This window comes from Protopterus annectens, chromosome 1.part0 (genome assembly GCF_019279795.1).
Source record: "Protopterus annectens isolate FY-2018-M chromosome 1.part0, PAN1.0, whole genome shotgun sequence".
Lineage (NCBI taxonomy): Eukaryota > Metazoa > Chordata > Ceratodontiformes > Protopteridae > Protopterus > Protopterus annectens.
In genome coordinates, this window is record NC_056725.1 from 1,829,435,131 (window position 1) to 1,829,459,063 (window position 23,933).

At 39.9% G+C, this 23,933-nt stretch overlaps 1 protein-coding gene across 1 annotated transcript in view; it reads left to right on the plus strand.

Annotated features, from left to right (window-relative positions):
* Positions 1-23,933, plus strand: part of OXCT1 (3-oxoacid CoA-transferase 1) — a 1,765,637-nt gene that overhangs the window by 1,076,793 nt on the left and 664,911 nt on the right. The window contains exon 10 of the mRNA XM_044069775.1: positions 12,740-12,834. Within this exon, the coding sequence (XP_043925710.1) occupies positions 12,740-12,834 (95 nt within the window). The remainder of the gene's footprint in view (positions 1-12,739; positions 12,835-23,933) is intronic.

Here is a 23,933-nt window from a genome sequence, read left to right on the forward strand (position 1 = left end):
ACCACCTCCAGACTAATGGTCTTGTGAAGAAGTTAAATGCTAAAGACCATGCTATGGGCATTTGCAAACCAGTTTAAGAGAGAGTGGGACAAATATTTGCATATAGAGAGGTACCCAAGGAATCCACAGTTCTTTCATCCTTTGAGCTGCTGTATGGGCATAGGGTTGAAGGGGCATTTAGATTTGATTAGCGATGAGTGTGAGGGTGAGTGTGAATCCCACAAGGAGTCTGTTGTGGCATATGTCCTAAACTTCAGAACAAGGCTTAGGGTGCTCATTGACATGGTCTAGGAGAACCTGGCAGGAGCCCAACAGCAGAAAAGGGTCTGGTGTGACAGGAATGCTCGAGCCTAAGAGTATGCTGTGGGACAGCAGGTTATAGTGCATATTCCTGTAAGACACAATAAGCTGCAGGCAGCTTGGGAGGGACCCTTCATTAATTACATGGTAAACCTGCTAGGCAGGAGGCTGGGGCACAAATTGTGCCATATTACCATGATAGGGAGGCCCCAGTGCTAAGTATTTGCAGTAGATGGTAGGAGGAGTCTGAGGGAATCTGGTGACTGATCTCAGTGAGGCTCAGACTGACACATCAGTGGAAGGGTTAGCAATGTCCCAGCAGCTATCCCCTACCCAGGTTTGAGAACCCAACTGCTGTAGCACCAAGTGGATACAGAACCCCAAAAGCCTATCATGCATGCCCCTTACAGGGTGACTGAGTGAGTCAGATGGACTCTGAGGGAGGAGATACAGGAAATGTTGGAACTGAGGGTAATTCAGCAGTCCAGCAGTCCCTGGGCCTCCCCAGTGATTCTGGTATGAAAGAAAGATGTCAGCACCAGGTTCTGTGTCAACTACAGAAAACTAAACAGTCACACAGAGTCAGATGCTTACTCCATGCCTAGGACAGATGAAGCCTTAGAGCAGCAAGGTGATGCTAAGTATCTGGCCAAGGGCTACTGGCAGATGTCCTTGACTCCCACTGCTAAACAGAGGTCAGTCCTTGTGACTCCTTTTGGATTATACGAGTTCACAAAGACACCCTTTGGGATGAAAAATGCCCCAGCAGTCTTCCAGAGGCTGGTGGATCATATACTAGCAGTAGCAGGAAATTATGCCCTTGCTTACCTGGAAGATATTGCTATCTACAGCCATTCCTGGCAAGAGCACCTTCAGCATGTCATGGACATCATGGGCAGACTGCAAAGGGCAAGGTTGATCATTAAGCCCAGTAAGTGTAAGGTGGGTATGGCAAGAGTTCTCCTACCTGGGACATAGAGTGGGGGATGGTAAGATCAGGCCACAACCTGTCAAAGTGGAAGCTATTCTGGTGTGGCCTACCCTTTTACCAAAAAGCAGGTGAGGGCATTCTTGGGGACAGCGGGGTACTGTAGAAAGTTTGTTCCCAAGTACAGTACAATAACTGTTCCCCTCACAGATATGATAAGGACAAACAAGCCAGATAAACTAGTATGGACCCCAGCCTGTGAGCAGGCATTCCAAAGGCTTAAAGGTGCTTTGGGATGATCTGCTGTGTTAACCAGTCCAGATTACAGCAAAGAATTTGTTGTGCAGGTGGATACTTCAGACAGACCATGAGGTGGGAGCTGTCCTCGGTCAATTTTCCTCAGAGGGAGAACAGCACCCGGTTGTATATCTCAGCCGGAGGAATGTTATGCAAATGTAGAAAAAGAATTCCTAGCCATAGTATGGGCACTGCAGAAATTTCAGCCCTATATGTATGGAAGGAGATTCACTGTGGTTACAGACCACAATCCCTTAATAGCACTACATTGAGCCAGCCAGCAAAATGCCAAGTTTTTTAGGTGGAGCCTAGGGTTGCAGGCATATGACATGAAAGTGCAGCTCCGTAGAGAGGTCAGCAGTGCCAATGCAGATGGGCTGTCAAGACAAGCGTATAGGTTAATGTATTACCAGACAGGCCCATTTCTCTCAAGCAACATTTTTCTATGGTCACTTGAAAAACTAGCTTGAGTCTTCAAAGGGGGGAAGAGATGTGATGTATTAGGTAGTGCCATCTGTGCCAAGGAGAGTAGGCCAGTGCATGTGTAACATATGCCAGCATAGCTAGCTGGAGTTTTGTAAAGAACTTTCTGTGTTTCGACTATCACATTGATTTGTAAGGATTGTGTTAAAAATGTATTTGTAAAGTTGCTTGTGTTAAAAATGTATCAACAATGGGTCCTGCTGGACAGAAAAGAGATGTACATGTATGTCAGACAATATTATTATAATTGATTAAATGTATATGTTTTAACAGAGAATTCTGAAAGGGAAGAGGTTAATCTCAGTCCAGCTAATTTTGAAAAATAGGTTGAAAATTTAATGGGTTGGTTTAGGCCATAAAGTATTTATCTTACAGGTCTGATTGCAGTCAGACAAAAATGTCCGGGAAAAACAGGACTAGTAATCTTATTATACTGTCCTTAGGGGTGAAAGAAGGGTGGAAGTTTTTGAAATTGTTTTGTAGCTTTCAAATGCTGCAACAGATCTTAGCAAAGCTCTGGGTGTGTATTATTCGAGAGTCAGATGATCAGATATGATGTCACTCTATAACTAGCACTGAAATTATTTTTTTAGATATTGGAGAGAGGTATTAGAACTCTCACAGCAGCACTTTGTTCTTCGCAACCTGACAGGAAAGATCTCTCACAGATATCTCACACAACCTCACACCTTATCTTCCCTTGCTGTAGTAAGTAACTTAACTAGGGAACATTAATTCTGTAGTCAGTCAGGAAAATATAGTGAGATTAGTTGTTTTTTGGCATCTGTGTGAATCTATCTAACTGGTATTTTTATACCTCCTGTTATTGAAACTCTGGTATTTATTGTAAGTAGATATTCAGTATTGTCATATTTTCTGTTTTATTAGTTATTTTTAAATATTTCTATACCTTTCATTGTAGCTGGTCTTTTAGAGAATACTTTTAACATCTTAAGAGTACTTATGCTTATTTTAGTGACACTGTGCCTGCTCCTGAAAGCCTTGCTGCTTTGGTCAAACTCTACAGTTTGTATTAGTATTAATTTTATTCAGTATAATTGTGTACCCTTGTAAGAGCCTTAGAGTAGCTGTCTGGTGGCGGCGTAGTTACTTTATAATCTGGGCAGAGGGGGGACAGCTGGGAAATTTGTGCCAACCTTTCCCATGAGCATGTGCATGTGTGAAAATCAAATATTCAAGTGTGCGCGCCAACTACTTGGAACAGGGACAAAGAGCGGGCCTGGAGAGAGACAGAGTCCATACCCAGATCTGGAGTGTCCCCCCTGTGTGGTCTTAAGGGAACTTGTGCTTGGTGCAGAGAGCTGCATCTGAAAAATACTGTGTGGATCCATTTTTGCTCCTAGTAGCAGTCCCTCACCAGTGTCAGTGGTAAGGATTGAAGCTCCATGATTACTGGCCAGAAGTAGGCACCATCACAATGTATATAGTACCTGTGTTTGTAAATATCCATATTTTTCTGCATTATATTGACCTATATTTATTATGATATGCATATTCATTTTGTTACTTGTTAATTGAAAAACAGGTGCATTCATCCATGTGCCAAGAGAAGCATTCTGCCCAACCTGGGTACTGCTTCCAATTCTCTGCTGTAGCATCAGAGGATGTGTCAAGTAACAAAGGCACACACTAGTACATTGCAGTGCAAACTAAAAGGGGTTCAACAGAGGTGCAGAGACAGTGAAAATGTATACTTGCTGTACATCTGTTGAGCACTGTTATTGCCCTGTTCTTCCCATTGGTAAAGAGATTCTCAGTGCTGCCTCCTCAGGTTACTGTAGTGGTATCTGCTCTGCCTGACAGTCCAAGTATGCCATTATCCTGTTACTACCCTGATAAGACAGTGCTTAACATCCACATTATACTGGGGACCCATATAGGAAGCCCCCAGCAAGTATTCCCAGTAGTGTGTATGAAGCAACTACAGAAAGATGTTACTCTCTCTTGACACCACCAGGTACCCTGCAAGTATCAGTGCCCTTAGAAGCAATAGCTATTCTGTAGGTCCCCAACCAAAGAATCGTGGCTAGCATCTCTTGGCCACAGCTGTTTCCCATTGTGATATTTGCTGTGAAACATCAAGCAACTCAGTAGTAGGGTTGATAACAGATTGTAGTACAAGACTAGAGTTTTGAACTTCGCAACCACTGTAGAGCAACATGGCATGTGCTTTGACAGTGATAGCCTTTGTGCTCTAGAGTGACTCCAGCCTTCACATGCTGAGGTCTGAATTTGCACAGAAACACCATTTACTTTCCACACTCCCGAGTGTACGCAGTGTATCTTGCAGGTGTACAGTCATGTGCAGAATGCTGTGCAGAACTTTCTAAGAGCATGCACTAATTGTGAGATGTGTAAACTGACTGATTCAGAAACATTCATGAATTGAGCTCTCATTTGTGTATGACATAAGCACGAGCAGTAACATGGTGCCTCATCTTGCATTGGAGGAGTTTGTAGAGCTGCAACTGGAAAATAAGTGGCAGCTGATATCTGGAAGGAAGACTGAAGAACACTGATTTCCAAGTTGTCGAAGGTATGTTCAATTTCTTTCACAGCAGTATTCATAAACAAAGGTGCATCAGTGATCATATTTACAAATGTATGGTGTGGAAACTAATGCCAGTGCCTGTTAGTAGTAGTTTGCTTAAGAGAAAAGAGTTGTAATGGACACTAACAGTGTGTTGTGCACAAAGGATATGAGTGTTAGAGAGAGGGAGAGAGAGAGAGAGAGAGAGACCCAACAGCAGTTGTGCCCTGCATCTCTTAGTAGAAGTAGACCAACCATGAGATGGGAGTGAATGGCACACATCTTTACAGGATATGTGAACATTACTTGTAGAAGAAGCCTGTGCTTCTTTTAGTTTCTTTTTTGTTGGGGCGTGGCTGTTTTCAATGGTGCTTTTTGGCCTGATTGTTAGGATATGTGTTGACTGTTACAAGTAGGGTTAACTCATTCTGTGGCTATGCAAGACAAGGAGGAACTGAGTGAGGTAGGGAATGGAGACAGGTAGTCAGTACGGCCATTGTGACCTAATGTTTTTCCACCAACAGCAGTATACCTGGCAAGGAAAACTGAGGGAAAAGTGAAATCTTCAAAAACAAATACTATCTCCACAACTGACAGCTCTTCAGGCAGGATGCTGCCAACTGGCCGAAGTGAGAACATGCATGGCAGGATTTTGTGGTGGACATCATTGCTGTCAGTGGCCACGACTGCAAATATGACAAGGTGCAACCACTGACATTACCTGTGATGCAAAATAATTTTCTATCCTTCATGCACAGGAAAGTAGGGTGACAAAAGGGGGCCATTTGTTGCACCATGTTTTCAGAGCTGGAAGTGTTTCTGGCCTCTATCATAAACTCAGCATCCTTCCACAGTTGCACTTTGTGGTGATGAACATCTGAACTGAGCTGCGGTACAGCACTGGAATATCCTTTGGAGCTGCTCTATGTGGGTGTTGCCAAGCCTGTCCTTTTTGCCTCTGTGCACTGCATGCCTTAGTAACACTGTGTATGAGTAATATAGGAACATCAAGGGTACCTCTTTTAATGGCAACATGTATGAGGTAAGTTACCTTCCTGTACTGTAGTAATTTAATTGGCACCGGGAATATGTAAGATGTGGTTAGTTATCCTTATATGGGGTTTATGTTTTGCTATGTTCACAGGTGATTCTTATCTAGTACCACCACTACCATGGAAACTCCACTGCCTGATGTCAGATGGCCGTCTGACTCTGAAGATGATGATGGTGGTGGTGATGATTAAATAGCACAATCAGTGAGCAGTGTGCATGTTAGACCTAGGCAGTGTACCCACTGTATCTCTAGCTAAACCATGGACACAGGCTGTATGCCTGTGGATACCCAACAGAAACACATCATACAAGGAGAATAGGTTACTGTCGACACTCTTAGGGCACTGTGATACCCCTATGAGTCAACAATGTCTGCCATTCTCCCAATAGGAAGAGGGGGTGAACACTTGTAGTGTGTACTCTGAAACATTGGTACCACCCTTCCCATGAATTTGTTGTGTCAGTGGGTGCAACCCAATGTATGTGCAAGGCCATCATGGAGGCAGAGGCTAGTACTATATTACAGCCATTTCTGACTTGGTATAGATAATGCAGGGTATGAGGGATAACCTGCAGGAATGCATTTACTGGATGCATGACTGTTCTGATAGACTGAATCATATACTCACTCACACACATTCTTCTCAACAGGTGCCATTTTATGCAGCTGATCCCCCAATGCTTCCACAAATGATGGCCATCACAGCCAGCCAAGGTAGCAGTCATACAGTGCTAGGACTTGCATAGCAGCATCAGTTGTGGTGGTGAGTATGTGACAGAGAGGGTATCCCAGAGTTGTGGCAGTGGCACATCTGGTAGCAAATAACATGTGCAATCACGCAGCAAACCACCATCCACCCAAGGCCATGTTACTACCCATGGAGTTCCAGGTAGAGGCAGCTCTCATAAGTAGGGGTGTACTCTGGATGCCCAACCATCTATCAAGCATGCTCTGTACTTGTCCAGTAGATCTAGCCACAGTGCTGCAATTACTGCTAAGGCTGTGTCCTAGCATACGTGCACACACACACACACACACACACACACACACACACATATACATACACACTGTTACAGCACCCCATGCCTCTCACAACCAGTGACAGTGGCCCATCACAAAGCCTTTTGAATTAATCCCCTTCAGTCCCCCTATACCCATAGTGCAGTATACTTTTCCATTTTCAGCAACACTCACACTTTTCCTTGTGAAATAAATTGCACACTTGTACTTTCTGCCCCGTTTACACAGATAATGATACCTATGTCCTGCTTTTTGTCCTTTGTTATCTGGGCTACTTGGGCTACCAGTGCCTGGTGCAGAGTGTGGTCAGCCTGTGCATGGGTAAGCACAGTATGGTATTGGTTTGCATTCATAACTTGGTGTATAATTTGTACAATGGGCAAAAACTGTAGGTTTCTGTCACTTTACCAGTGCCATAGTTTACTGCTTCCACCTCCATCTAACATGCTCATCCCTTTCTGGCTCCTCCTCTGTCAATTATCTCAACTTTCTCTGCCTGGTTTGCATTGCAGTTGTTCCCAACATTGAAAATGTCTCCTAAGTATTGTATAGTATTGCATATACTGAAAAGATTTTAGTACATATGTCAGGATTATGCTACATAGCACCACCTTGACACATCCAGACTACAAATGTGTGTTTTCAGAAGCTCAAGCACAGACTCCATAATGACCCTGGTTTGTGATAGGGCATTGGTGTGTCTACAAGTTAGTCTCATTCTGTAGATTTCTGATGGGTGGCATTAGCCAGGGATTCAGGGCAAATCAGGCATCATCAATAACATTTATTTTATTTATTTATTTATTTTACATTTGTTGACCAGGATAGTCCAACTGGATAGATGTCCATTTCCAGCGGATGCCTGGGGAGAAAAGCTCCAAAGGAAGTTATACAGGCAGAATTGACATAGTACATACAAAAGAACAATTGCAAGCAATTTAAACACAGTCTATTAGCCACACGGAGTGTAGGTTATATAATCTAACATGCCTAACTAAATTACAATACAGTAGATATACATTAACAATATAATACTGGTACCCCAGTGCTACCAAATATTTAGTCAGGCTTAGCGCAAGGGCATATCCATTGAGTCTTGAAGTACTGCTTGAGGGCTTTCTTGAATTGAGATAGGATAGTGCATATTGTAATGTCAGCAGGTAGCGAGTTCCAAGTTTTGCCTACAGTGTTGGAAAACATGGAGTCCCCGGCTGAGTTGTTGGATTTGGTGGTTTGTACTACAAGTCTATTGAATGAGTGAAGTGGTCTGAGGTTGGTGTGGGGACAGATGTTTTTCAAAGCAGGTGTATTTTCAGGTTGGTTAAGTACTTTGTGAGCCACAATAAATTGGTTATACTGAATCTGCCTACATAGCTCTAGACATCCTAGATTTTTTAGGTTTATGCAGTGATGTGTTCTGTAGGGCAGGCCAGTGGCAAATCTAGCTATGCTATTGTAACAGGCAGAGAGTCTGTTAAGTTCAGTTTTATTTAGGTTGGCAAGTATAGGGGAAGCATAGAAGAGGGTGGAGAGCAGATGGGAGTGGGCGATGGCAGTCCTAGCAGGTGGGGTTAGGAATGGTTTTATTCTATATAGCGAGCCCAGTTTTTTATTAATGGATTTTATCATTTTATTAACGTGAGCATCAAATTTGAGATTGTTGTCAACAATTACCCCAAGGAGTTTTGTGTGCACATCTGGGAAGATTATGGTGCCATTGTTAGACTTAATGGAGAAAGATATCACCGGGGATTTTTGGATGGGGGAGAAAAGTAGTAGTTTTGTTTTGTTGGGATTTAGAATAAGACATCGGCCAGCAAGCCAGTTTTCAACTAGGTTGAAAGCACACTGAGTACTTAACTGCAGCTCAGCCTAGGTGGTACCAGTGCAAATCAACGTGGAGTCGTCTGCATACTGAATGCAGTTAGCATTTGGGATGACAGCATGGAGATCATTAATAAATATGGAAAACAGCAGTGGACCCAGAATAGACCCCTGAGGGACATTTAGGGTGTTGGATAAGAGGTTGGATAGATTGTTCTGCCATAGTACGGCTTGTTGTCTATTCTGGAGATAGGATTAGAACCATTGAAGGAAGTGATGACCTAGGGACATTTTTGTCAGGGTGTGGATAAGTAGATGGTGGTTAACCATATCAAAAGCCTTAGAGAGATTCAAGAAAAGGGCTGAGGATAGCTTGTTATTGTTTCTGTTATGATTTATATCATTAGTGAAGGAGAGGAAGGCTGTGGTGGTACTGTGATGTGGTCTAAAGCCATGCTGAGATTTAGCCAGTAGATTGTTCTGGGTTAGAAATTACAGAAGTTGTTTGTGGACGCACTTTTCCATGATTTTTGCCAGTGGTGACAAGATGACTATGGGTCTATAGTTAGATAATTTGGTAGAGCTACCACCTTTATGGAGAGGTATGACACAAGATATTTTCTAGATAGAGGGGACTTTAGCTTCAGATGTGGATCGATTAATTAGAATGGAAATGCTATAGAATCTGTGGCTTTTTGTAAATATTCAGCAGGGAGAAGGTCAGCAGCTAGGGTGGTAGGTTTTAATTTTTTAATCAGATTACGAATGAAAGATGTGGAGACAGGTTGGAAGCTGAAGGAGGACTGAGTACTGAGATTGGTATCTTGAGTGTTAGTGGAGTTCAAGGGTAGCTGGCTCGCTAGGGCTTGTATAGTTTCTGTGAAGAAACTATTAAAGGTGTTAGCAACATCCTCTGGTAGTTTATCAGTGGAGGTTGAGGGAGGTGGAGTGGTGGAGATGTCCCTAGAGAAGTCAACCCTGACAAACTGTTAGTAGAGGTCACACATGTGCCATATGTGGGAGTTATGATAACTGCCTGTGTGGCCTGCGGATGCATTGTAGATGATACCTTCTGCCTTACAGACTACCTGGCAATGAATGTTGTAATGCCCTTTATTGGTTCACATACCTTCTTCCCAGATCCTCTGGTAGGGCCTTTATTTCAATGTGGGAACAGTCTGTTGCCCCAGTAATTCTGGGAAATGGGATTGTCATAGAAGTCCTGTGTAATGTTTGCTGAGTACTATGTGGTACATGGAACCCACATATGCTCCTCCACAGGATACAGCATGGCATTAAGAAACTGATGGAATATTCTCACTGTGTTCCCAGTTGGTTTCAGTAGCTAGTGTACATAACGCCAGACATACCTTAGTATCCACTAGGATAGGTAGTCCACAACTCCCACTGGCCTGCAGATGTAGCCAACTCATGTCTACCAGATCCTGCATGGAATCCCAATCCATTGAGTCCATGAAATTTAAGCATGGTCAGATAATACAGCCTGTCAGAGGTTGACAAAGTGCATCACCTTGTCTCATAGCAGCAGTAATATCTTGCAGTATATACACATGTTAACTAATGCTATGGCAGTCCCTAACATTTTCTGTACTTCTCCAGCATGAACGTGAATTTGCTTTTGTCAACACCACTATTGTTAGAGCACTTCATCATGCTCTTTATGCATTTCAGAATCACTCTGACATCTTAGTTTACCATAGTTACATATATGGCACCCTTCATTTTAATACTGATGTTCTTCATATTGATCACTGCTGCAGTTGCCCTAACTATATGGGTTATATCTTGCCAAGGGTATAACATCTGGCCAGCTTCCAAAGCTTCAGGGCACCTTCCATGCACCCAAACATTAAAGCAGCACAAACTGAGCTGACTAAAAGACAGGTTTGCGAGTGAAGCCCTTCAGAGCTTTACTGCCATCAAAGAGTACACTTCTCTGGGATTTTTGAGGATTGACGGTTGACTTGTGTTTTTCTTTGCTGGGCAGATAAGTTCACTTAAAAGCTTCCATTTTCTTTAATTTTGTTGATGTTTTATTACTTTCCTCTTCAGGAAAGTTATTTTAAAGGTAGGGATGGTGGTGTTTAATGTACTGTCTCAGAATTGTAACTCTCTTTTAAATGGAGCACTTGTTTCTTTGTCAGTTTAAAAAGTAGTGTAATCTAACTGAAAACATATTTTCTGCCTCAGTGTTTTAAAGTGCTTTTTACTGTGCTTTTTTTCTGTTAAGAAGTAACGTCTGTGGACTGGTAGTTTTACCAGCATTTACTGTTGGTCTTACCTGGGCACCATTTTCAGCTTAACTATGGAACAGACTACTAGTCCCATGGTCAGTCCTTCTTCCAGCCACAAAATGAAAGTAGTAGGCAAACAGCCTTTACCACCACAGCAGGTTAGCAATTTTCCTTGGCCACAGTTGGATGGATCTACTGTGGCCATTTATTGTACCTCAGACCAATCATCTTTTACCCTGGATCACACTGGCACAACACCTGTAGCCACTATGGACTGGGTTAGCCACATCCTCTGCAGCTATTGGAATCTCCTCAGTAGAAGAGAACTTCTTAGGTGCGTTGTATAACTGAGTGTCCTATTATATTTTTGGGAGATTTATTATGAATTCTCAAGGGGGGATACACTTCTGGCATTTTATTCACAGGTACCAGTTGTAATTGTTAATGACCTTGATTGTCAGTCTCAAATTCTACATTATTCTTGATTTCCATTGTGATATATGACTTCTATTCAGGCTGTGCTAATGTCACACAGGTAAAGAATACATATTTTCTCAGTTTCCATTGCATTAGGAAAACTCCATCATAAAAAAAAAAATCTTATCTATTTCACAAGGAAAATGATTGGTGGGTCTCAGATTCAATGTTAAATCCCTGGAGGTAGACTTTTAACCTTGGGTGCATTTTGTATTTGAAAATCACTTTACAAGTTCTTGAAAATGTTATTCTAATCTCTGAAGTTAAAACTGACATATTGCATGTTATATGTGAATACAACGCAACAGTCTTTCATAAACCTTTCACCTCCATTTCTAATATTTTGCATTATATTCTTTTTTTCACTGGGGATGATGTATGCTTTTTTCCCCTCAGTCTGAATTATGCAACATCAGTCCAGAATATACTGTAACTAAGTTATTGTTGAATAAAAACTTAAAAATCCTGTGTATTTCATCAGAATAAAATTCAATTATAAATGTTCAGTGGCTGAAACAACATGGTTTGAATCAGCCAAAGTGGTGGAGTCATATTCAGTGTTGAGCTGCACTGAAATACATAGTGGTAGAATAGTAGTTCTGTGTGCATTTTTCTGTTGTCATTGTGCGCAAGTTTTGTAGTGAAGTCTGAGAGAGAGACTGACATATATGACCTTTCTTAGATATATAACCTGTGCAGTGGGTCATAGGCCTTCATTGTCACAACCTGACTTTTTGCCTAATTTTGCCTGTGCCTCAGTGGGTGGATATAGTAGTTCTGCTTATACTGCACCAGTTCAGTTTTACGACTTGTCATTATATTATGAGTTACAATTATTTCTCCTGAATAAGAGTTTTATGTTGTTACCAGAACCATCATTCTCCAAATTTAGACTAGCCGGCAGTAAAATACATAACATGAAAATAATGTGTGTATGTCTTCACGCGTAGGAAAAACTAAGTGCACTCAAGAACTCAGGGTCATTGCATATTATTATGAGAAATTGTACTACAGTATTTCAATCTGTTTTGAAGAAATGGATCTATATTGCTAGGTATCGCCAGTATTACTGTATAGCCATTTGGGTGCTCTGTTTTTTTTGCTGTTTAGTTTGTAATGAACATGTACATTTAACATTTTTTCCATTATGAATAACTCTTGACTAGGATGTATATTGAGTTTGTGTTTTTATGAAGCAAAAACCAAAAACAAATACTGTTTTCTCATAAATGGTGACATTTTCTGTCACATTAAATGTTATAACAAGTTACACATTTTACTTGTCCTGACAGGTGTGCACTTTTTGAACTTTTGGTGTCTGCTTTATATTTACAGTTGTATCCTCAATAGAAATGCACTTTAAGTCATAATCAGCAACAATGCTACTTTTGTCAGCTCTAATGGTGGTTGAGTGGAAAGGAAGTCTTTATATCTCGTGATAGTCCGGTATAAATAGGGCTTTGCCATCTATATTTCGTAAGATTTTTTAGTCGAATATATACTTGGCTAATAACCACTACTGTTAAATTTCCTTGACAGTTGTGTTTCAGCAAATCTTGGTATTGGGATTCCAATGCTAGCCAGTAACTTTATCAAGCCAGATATCACTGTACACCTACAGAGTGAAAACGGAGTCCTCGGACTGGTAAGAGGATGATATTGAAATAAAACAATAAAGATTATAATTCTGTTCTCTATTTCTGTGTACATTTAGCTTTGAGATCCTAACACAAATTTTAGTTATGCCAGCAAATTTAAATTTAAAATTTGTTTATTTATTTGCTAGTCTGGGAATGTGCTGAATTGTTGCTTTGTTGTTCCACATGTAGTGTTCAAGCCTTGAATAAGAAACCATCCTGAGTTACATCAGTTCCACAGTTAGCTTAATACCACTAGCAAAAAAGTAAGGACAGTTTGTCCACGGAAATCCCTTTTATTTGAAGATGACCTAGATTAACTGCATAAATATGACATTAACTAGATATCATTTGTTAGTATACAGACAGATAAATCGGCATAAGCACTATGTACTTTTATGAAGTTTTGAACAGTATTTTTCATACACATGTATGGTACTGTCCCAGTTAAAAAAAAGTTTGAATTGTATTACTTCAACAGTCAAGTTACTGGGCCTTTATAGTTTATTTGTTTTACATTTTAATTTCTGTGTAAGTATTCTTCTCAATGTGTTTTAATCTATTGGCAGAGTCTGCTCTTCATAAACTTCTATTAAAGTAATATGTTGTATCACACGTAGTTATCCCAACTAGATGCATTTGACTGAGAAAATAAGGTGCAGTTGATGAATCAGATGGAATGAAAAAAATCAGTTTGCTTCTCCTCTAGTATACATAAAACATTGCTATACGTGTACTAAGATCTGTACTCCTGTGGTTGGATTCTGCCCAAAGATGTTACTCAGAATAATAACAAATGTGATGTCTGAAGCTGATATGCATTAAAGAAACCACAAAGCTGCAGGTAAAGCCATACCATTGCTCACACAGAACTGCAAAGCCATACCACTATTCACAGACAACTGTGTGATGCAAGGGGAAGTGTGTACACAGCAAAACTGCAGTGTGCTATGCAGAACTACATTGGCAGATACATGCCAAGAAATTGCTGCTGGTACACACAATGGCACAGGTTTACTGGAGAATAGACTGGCTAAGTTCAAAGTTAACAATGTCTATACAGTGGATATAAAAAGTGTACACACCCCTGTTAAAATGCCAGGTTTTTGTGATATGAAAAAATAAGACCACAATAAATCATTTCAAAACTTTTCCCACCTTTAATATGACCTATAACCTGTACAATTCAATTGAAAAACAAACAATTCCGTTAGGGGAAAAAATGTTTAAAAAAATGTACAATACACAGGTTGCATAAATGTGCACACCTTTAAACTAATACTTTGTTGTGTGTGCGCACCCTTAAACTCATACTTTTTGAAGCACCTTTTGATTTAATTACAACATTCTGTCTTCTTGTGTAGGAGTCTATCAGCATGGCGCATCTTGACTTGATAATATTTGCCCATTCTTCCTTGCAAAAGCGCTCCAAATCTGTCAGATTGTGATGGCATCTCTTGTGTAGTCACCCCACAGATTTTCTATTGGATTTAGGTCTGGGCCATTCCAAAACTTTAATTTTCTTCTGGTGAAGCCATTCTTTTGTTGATTTGGATGTATGCTTGGGGTCATTGTCATGCTGAAAGGTGAAATACCTCTTCATCTTCAGCTTTCTAGCAGATGCCTGAAGGTTTTAGGCCAAAAGTGACTAGTATTTGGAACTGTTCATAATTCCCCCACCTTGACTAAAGCCCCAGTTCCAGCTGAAGAAAAGCAACCCCAAAACATGATACTACCACCACCATGCTTCACCGTGGGGATGGTGTTCTTTTTGGTGATGCGGAAGTGTTGTTTTTGTGCCAAATGTACCTTTTGGAATTGTGGCCAAAAAGTTCAACCTTGGTGTCATCAGACCATAGCACATTTTCCCGCATGCTTTTGGGTGACTTGATGTATTGTTTTCTAAATTTTAGCCAGGCCTGGATGTTTTTCTGTGTAAGAAAAGGCTTCCATCTTGCAACCCTACCCCATAGTCCAGAAATATGGAGAATACAGGAGATTGTTGTCACATGTAGTACACAGCCAGTACTTGCCAGAAATTCCTGCAGCTCCTTCAGTGTTGCTATAGGTCCCTTGGCAGCCTCCCTGACCAGTTTTCGTGTTGTCTTTTCATCAATTTTGGAGGGATTTCCAGTTCTTTGCAATGTCAATGTCAATGTTGTCCCATATTTCTCCACATTTTTATGACAATGAGATCCCTTTGATGCTTTGTAAGCTCTCTGTGAACCATGACTTTTGCTGTAGCAGGCAACAGAGTAAATGTCAGGAAAATCCTACTGGGGCAACTGAACTTTATTTGGGGTTAATCAGAGTCTCTTTAATTGATGGCAGATGTGTACCCAAGAAGACTGAATGCTGTAATTAAATCAAAAGTTTCTTCAACAGAGTATTAGTTTAAAGGTGCGCACACACAACAAAGTATTAGTTTAAGGGTGTGTACACTTTATATTTTTCCCCTAACAGATTTGTTTGTTTTTCAATTGAGTTGTACAGGTTATAGGTCACATTAAAGGTGGGAAAAGTTTTGAAATGATTTATTGTGGTCTAATTTTTTATATCACAAAAACCAGGCATTTTAACAGGGGTGTGTGTATACTTTTTTATATCCACTGTAGTAATAGGTTGAATAGCTGATATGCATCTGTGGATATGGTCTATGACCATTCACAAAAGCACCCCACTTTAAATGGTCTAAACAAGGTTCTAACCTAATGTGTACTGCCTGTGCTTGCATCTGCACCAAATCTAATCACTTTGGGTACATATGCTTATTCAGGATAAAATGTCAGTATGGAATGATGCTACCAAAGGAGAGTGGCAGCTTGTGACATTGATGTCTGTATGAAGATGCAGGCACCTGCACAGAATATAACTTCTGATTACATATTGTATAGAACTGCAGAGACTGCATAAGACTGACAGAGACAGGAAATGTACCATAACAGTTTTACACAGTGCATTACCGTGTATTAGGTACACAATGAACAGTGCATGTAGGGCAGGACGCAATGCACAGCAACATGATCACAGGACAGAGGGGCACTGAGCTGGGTGAGTCTGTGTATGTGTACCAGCGGCTGTCTCTCTTAGATGGTAGGGATTGAGGGGCTCTCTATATTGTTCGACAGAAAATACTTTTTGGCACAACTTTGTTCTTTGAGAATTGATGTATTCGAGAAACCTTCTGGTGTTTGGATTATCAGGACATACACTGTTATAATACTTATGCACTTTGCCAAATTATTTGATGAAGATTTTATTCACTTTTTTTATTCTCTAATATGTATGCATTAAGCAAGACATGATGTACTACTGATTAGTCACAGATATTGGCCAGCATGCCCTCCACTTTCTGCCATTTTGTAGATCCTTATTCTAGGGGACACTTCTGCACTGGGTAAAATGGATGGATGCATTTGTTTGTGTTCACTGTTGCTGGTCTTCTTAACATTTGAGCTTATGCACCTTGGACATTTTTGCTTTCCGTGATAAGCACATGATGTCCCTGTCACATGGTTAAAGACTTGAATGTGTCTCCCGATTTTCTTGTTGTTTTTAGCCATTCATTTCAGAAGGAAGTCGCAGTCAAGGTCCGAAAGCATGACTCTTCTGAGTATAAAGATTCACCAGATTAGATGCCCTGATCATCACTAGAGCTTCTTATTTTCCTGATGGGGATTGGGCAGTATTGTTGGCTGCTGTTGTAAGTGCTGGTACTATAATACCCTGTACGTAGTCATGCACTTTATGCCTTCACTGCTCAGTGGTGAGCACTGAAAAAGGGGCCTCCACAATGGAACTGACATGACTCATAAAACAAAACACAAAAAAACAGTAATCTAACATTGAGGGATCATCTTTGATTGATTCTTGGTTAGGTTAATCTCTCACAGCAGGCATCACTTGGCTAAAATCTTGACTGTGTCCCTATTTGGGGATACCCGTGTATTTGACCAGTGCATTATGTGATGATGTGCACCAGCTATGTAAGTACACACATCTCCCATGCTCCCCACAGTTTGGATCACAGTTTGTACTGTCATCCATAAAGTTCTGTTTTTATATAGCTAAGCAGGCAGCACACTAAAGGCTGTATTCATAAAACTTTAACATTACTGCATATGGCTCTGGGTGCAACAGAGCAGTGTAAAAAGCCCTTTCTGATTTATAAACCTCTGTATCACAATTGAGCAAGATTATGCAAGACCCCTTTTTTTCAAGGACTCTGAGAAGGGCTTGGTTTTAAATTCTCATGTCCCTAGAGATGCAGGAAATGTTCCTGTTCCAAGCTAAGTATGTCCTTCGTAGTTGGGGTGACAGCTAGCTGCACTTCTGCACCTGCTTCTGATGTATACCAGTTGATTTTTTTTTATCTACTAGCCGGTGTCTCAGAGGTTATTTAGTCTGCTAGGAATGCTTCCACTTCATAGACCTGTCTCTCCGAGTGGAAATAGTTCTCAGATTTGGCAGAACAGTGCCCTGTACTGCCTTGGTTGATCAGCTTGCAACTGGTGTTGACTTTATAAAGATGGATGCTTGATATGGGCCTTACTTCACATCAGACTGTATGGATCAGCTATCTCTATATACCCAGCCCCAGCTGTTACGTAATTCTATTTAGTTTGTTTACCAGGGTAGTACACTGATTACAGTAGACTACTTGCAAGCACAGCAAAGATGAAGTTCACAAAAAAAAAAATGAACAAGTTCATGAAGTGATCACAGAAGGCACTAACTCAGTGGCATTGGAAAGTGCTTCTGAGTTTTTGTTTTCAATGGCCATGACCTCTCCATATATAATCTCAGACACTGAGGTCCTTATATGTAGGCAACCACATCTGTTTTTTTTTCTTTAATACTCTTGCACCTTAATATGAACCACATTTTCTTACAAAGATATTTTGTAGAATTATCCCTTAGCAAGTCTATCCATCTTCCTGTTTACTTTGTAAGACCTAAATCTATGTGAGAAAAGGTTCTTCTCGCACACAATATGCAGTGACATATCCGGTATTGCCTGAAATTATTCTAAGTTTTAGGATGACTTTCCTTTGTACAAGGTGGGGAATGGTTCACATCTGCCAAGCATGCACTTTCATGATAGACCTTAGTCTGTATTATCCTTTGCGGTTAGGTTTTGGCTAACACCCAGTGATGCATGCTGTGATCAAAATTCTCTCCCATGGGCAGAGTCTGTACCTCTTGTAAACATTTTTAATTATATGTTGTTGTGTCTTTCGGCTTTTCCCGGTTAGGGGTCACCACAGCGGAACTCCGGTCCACTAATGATTGGCAGTAGATTTTTACGTGCCGAGTTGCCAGTCCTGATGCATAACCTTCAACGACGGTACGCCCATTCATGCATGTCTCCACGCAGAAGACGCTCTAGCTGAGAATCGAACCAGACAGTGTCTTACTGTGAGGTGACAACGCTACCGCAGCACCACCACTGCAGTTAAACATTTTTATTTATATAATCTTCATATTTCGGTATTACACATTTTATCTTGCTGCATTTATATGCTTCAGTTTTGCTGTAAATCCATTTAGACTAGTCACATTTTTCCAAAGTTTAATAGCAGTAGGTGGCTGCTGCTGTTATTTGATTCTAGATAGTTACTAGGCATGCAGTATTGGTGACCACTCAGGAGTCTAGCCTTATTTTCTAGTTATCCTGAAGCATTGTGAAATGAACTGAGTGACTTTCTCAGATTTACACTATATGCCAATGGAAGCTGCAGAAATCAAACTCTGGACAATATGAAGCAGCTGGTTAACAGCTTGTGGCCTTAATCCTCTGCACTAACTGCTAGACCTTTGCATGACACTGCATGTTGTAAGATACTGCCTTTATATGCCGTCTTTGTACAGTTCTGAATTACAGAAAACTACCTAAACTACCTGCATTAGTTTTACTCTTTCACAGTGTTGTGCACCATGCCCTTATTCTTATAGGTTTCCATACATGTTTGGGTTATATTACAGTATGTTCCATAGTGAACTATGCAACCCAGTGCTACCTTTAATTACTGTTTGTTCTATAAATATCTATTGATTATTTCATGCAAAAATTACTTTAAAAAAATGACAGAGTTCAGCAATTCTAACTTGACGCTGCACATTTACTATTGCCAATCTACAGGAATTGTACCCACCAAATTTAAGTAGACTGCTGAAGTACCCTTATCTAAAGCAGGCTTCCACTCAGGAGCAAAGGAGTGCAGGACTTTAGCTAATCTTTGTAGCCTGACAAAAATCTTTAAAAATGTCATTTTCAGGCAACCCATGACCATATAAAGAAATACAGACTACTAACCTGTGTGGATCAAGGCTTTCTGTACATTTACAATATTGTAATCACTTTATCACTCATTATACTTTTAATATTAATGATCATTGTCTTAATAGCCAGTGGATTTGTGAACATGACTCGAGCATTCAAGAGTGTCATTTGTACTGTCTCTGTCAATCCGTCAGCAATAAAACACTTTTTAAGATAGGAATGATAGAAACCATTTCATTAAGACCTGGTGAGTTGTTTGCATTCAAATACAACTGCCAAAAAGACTCTCTCTTCTCCAATTGTTCAGCCCATGGACCATCTCTAGGATTTTTTCTACCTTTTCAATAACAGAGAAAAAATGTATGTGATCTAAAACTGAACACGTTTGAAGAAAGCATTATTGATCTTATATTTATCTGTCATATTCATGCTCATAAATATGTTCTCTAATTTTTCTCTCTGTCTTTCCTATATAAAAAGCAGGGCATTTCTGGCACTTAACTAAACAATTCCCTTCAGATTACAATTGTAATGACAGATTTTGATTGCCAACAACTCATCCGGTCTTAAAGAAATGGTTTCTATCATTCCTGTTTTAATAATGCATTCATATGACATGTAGCTAAAACAGTTTGATAACTGTGAAAATCGGATATTTTTGTTTTTTGTTTTAAAATAGCTTTTCTATGAATTTTATGCAGTGTTTTAACTACACTTGTGATGTATATATTAGGCTACCATGGCTTTAAGAAATATATTGATTGTTATTTAAGCAGTGGCCTGTTTTGTTACTGATGTAACACAGTTTTTAAATGATTTTAGAGCAAATTAATTTAATTGTTGTGAAGAAGTTTTAGAATTTGCAAAACAGAAGTGCTTTACTTGTTTTGGAATAAACCATTGTGTGGCTTTATACTGCATTTCTTTGGTAATTAGTTTTCTTATTTATTGTTTTTCTATTCACCTTGGTTTTAACTTTGTGATCTTTGGTTTGTAAGGCCAGAAATATGGACTGAAGCTATTTACTGTACTCCAAAAGTTAGATTATGCACTTTTCTAGTCATAAGTGTCCTGGAGAACAATCTAAGTATCTAATGTCAACCAGCAAAAATATTTTAACTTCATACTAGGTTCCTCCTTAGCACTAACAGTACATTTCAAAGAAGCCAGCAGTATGGTCTAAAGGAAATAAACCCTAACTATGGCTGAAGGAACCTGAGTTCAGTTAGCAACTTGGGCATCCAAGGCACTGCCCGTCCTGGTGGGGGGTGAGGTACTGAGATGTACTTTATGGTTAAATCCCTAGTTGAGGTAATTTGTGCTCATGCATGGGACATTGTCCTTATGCAACTGGGCCATTAGCTGAGTTGTCACGGAGGTAGGGCAGTACACTAACACGTCACATTGCACATCCAGTCATAGACGTTAAAGTTGCTTGCAAGGGGAGGGGAAGTTACAACTTTGGAAAAACACTATTTGACCATAATATGACACTGGCATAGGTGCCTTGACCTCCTCATTGGCATGCAAGTGTGGATCCAAGTTAATGTGTGGTTAGGAAGGAGTGTCCAGCAGATCTGATAAGTGAGGAGAGAGGGCCTAGCAGCAGCCAATAGTCAGATAAGAGAAGACAAAAACAGTGGGAAAAAACATTACATGCATAGATCATGGTCAACAAAGTAATTATGTTACAGCCTTTCTCATATTCTGTCCACCAAGACTTGGCCATCTTTGGCAAGAATTGTGCAGATTTCCAAAGTTGACCTCGTAGTAATCACACTGCACGTAAGGACTAATTTTCACCTACTTCAAACTACAGAACTTGAATGTTCCACTTTGTTTGCTTGTCAGTCCTTAAATTTCTCATTATTTGCATAAAAAAATAAGTTGTTTACATTTTTGGTTAAACAATGTTCATTATGGATGATTTACGAGTTTTAACTTTACAGTAAACTGTGTCTGAGATGTGTGATATATGAGCTGTGCCATGCATGTTGAATGTCGCTTGATGGTTGGGATTCATGAGCATTGTGCCCCATTAAGTAGGATTGAGACACAGCAGAATGGCATACCAAATCCTTGTGTTGTTCATAAGCAATACTGCAGCACTGGGGTAAGACCTTGTATACAGTCTTACCCTATTGCATAGCCACAGTGCTGCATGCAGGGGAGCATGAATGCAAATAACCCCTAACCCTCACCCAGACAGTACAAGGTTCAGGGATGCTGTTCCAACTAGATACGGGTTTGTAAGATAACCAGCTGCGTAGGTTACAGGCCCATAATTGAACACCTAGAGTTGGTATAATACTTCTTAATGTACCTCTCATCCTTACTTGTTGATGTTCTGCAAAGTATACAGCTATTGAGTAGCAGAGTTAATGTTAATTTAAAAAAAAGTATTTTCACTGTAGGAAAACAAAAGCAGCAATGGATTTCTCCATGGTGCAGACAACCTTGCTACCACAGTGGTACTTTTCCCTGTCCTTACCCAGTGACCCTTCTGCTGTTCTGCTAGCAGGAGCTCTTACAGCACTATATCTTCTCATTACCAAGTTAAGGTATTGATTCTAGCTTCACCATTGGTGTGCCATCATGGTGTAGTACAGTGCAGCAGGGATTAGTATGCCACACAAAGCTTATCTTACTAAATAGCCTATCCCTGCCAGTCTCTGTAGCCTTACATTGCTACACGGTATGATTCAGTCCCTATCCCAATGCTGTGTACTATATGCTGCAGTGCTCCATTCAAAGAGAATGCCACTCTCTTGTACCCTACCAGCAACTGCGCCCCCCTCCTCCAGTTTAACTCAATCCTTAGCATACTTTTCTCCAGAAACCTGCTTGTACTTTTTAAAACTTTCATTTCCTTACATTAGACTCAAAGGAAGGGAAAGCCCGCCTACTTTTTTTAAGCTTAACTTCTGACATACTTTGCAGAGGAATTCATCTCCACCTGCATGACATATCATAGACACAGATAAATCTGTACTTTACCCTGTCAAGTACGGCTGTCAATCTTAGATGGGCAATTAATCCTGCTAATGTCAGGAACACAGCAGCTGATATAAAAAAGACATAAAGTTGTGGAACTGTTTTTCCATTTTTACTGCAGAGTAGAAGTTAAAACTCTCTTTCATAACAAAACAAAGCAATTAGATCAGTCAGGGGGGTATGGCAGTTACCTTTTCTGACAAATTTACATAAACAGCAGTTGCTAAGCTTTAAATGCTGGTTATTTATAATAGTTTAGATGGTAAGATAACTTAATTGTAGTATCAAAGCTTTCTGTGACATTTAGAGAACAGTTAGAAAATATTTTTTTCTTGTAAAGTATCAACACATTTACCATTTTCAAGCCCCCCCCCCCAACATAGAGAGGACAGAAATACAGAAAGACAAGTGGCAACCCTATCAACTAGGTGCACTGCTTTTTTGTGACATCCTCACAGAGGGGGGATGCATATCTGGTACACTCAGATCCATGGAAAGCGATTCCCTCTGACTATGAGTCATTACATTGTTATAGTGCACGAGCATTTTGTCCACAAAGGAAATGTGACCATTGATGGCAACCATAATATACAGCTGAATTTAGTTTACTGTATGCTTACTATGTGCTCTTGAAATAAAAACATTAAAAGAAATCAGAAGTACTTAACTGTGTTTAAATGCATTCATACTTGCACATATATATATATATATATATATATATATATATATATATATATATATATATATATATATATAGAGAGAGAGAGAGAGAGAGATATAAATATATATGTGTGTGTGTGTTTCTGTAGACATACACATGCAGTTACACAAAATTTCCATTTTGATTTGTTTTCCTTTAAAGGACATGAAATAAGGACACAGGCATATAATCTAGTTCTCCATCACAAACACACACACACTCACACACTATCTATCTCTATATATTGTATGTGCAATATGTTGCATACAATTCGTTATTTATAATAAACCTTCCACAGTAGCATTAAGCATTAATGTATACATTCTAGTAAATGTTGCTTAATGTTTTACTTATTCACCGTCGCACATTGGCTATGTGTGTTGCACATGCAGTCTTTGTCAATAAGTCGGCATATTTTTTTTCTTTGCAATGCTAAGTGCATTTATTACTTGTTATGATCTTTGCCAATGTAGCCTCAGTTGTGGCTGAAAAGGTTCCTGGGACCAGTTCACATTCCTGGTTACCAAAGTATAAATAAATATGAAATAGAAAAAAAGAGGAGTGAACATGACAGAAATAATTAAGGAACTAGTAAAGCACATTTTAATTCTACATCATTCATGAGGAAGAAAACACATTCCCACTGAAGGGATTGGAAAGTAGTAGATGGACTGTTTGGAGTCCTACTAGTTGTTACCTGTAATTGTACTGTAGTGAGAGTTTTCACACTTCAGTATGAGTGTGGGGAAATGTCCTTCAATTCTTTTAGAAATATAAAACAATTCCTGTACAAAAACCTATTTACCTACTTTCTTTTGGTGGAAGTAGTCAACAGTTATTTATAGCATAGCACAAGCTCTGACAGACACATAAATGAGGCTCAGTCAAGGAAAAATAGATGTAGTCCTGTTACAAAAGGTGTGTTAGATGACCATGCTTCACAGTCCTGCCATTCTATCTTACTGGCATGAGAAAACACCACTTCCTTATGCCTAGCATGACTCATATAAAAAGGACTTCAAATGTATTCTGGGAAGAAGGAATGAAAGCAAGAAAACAAGATCACGTTATCAAGGCAGGGCCCATCATCTACCATTATGAGGGAAACACATTAAAATTGTAATAAAAGC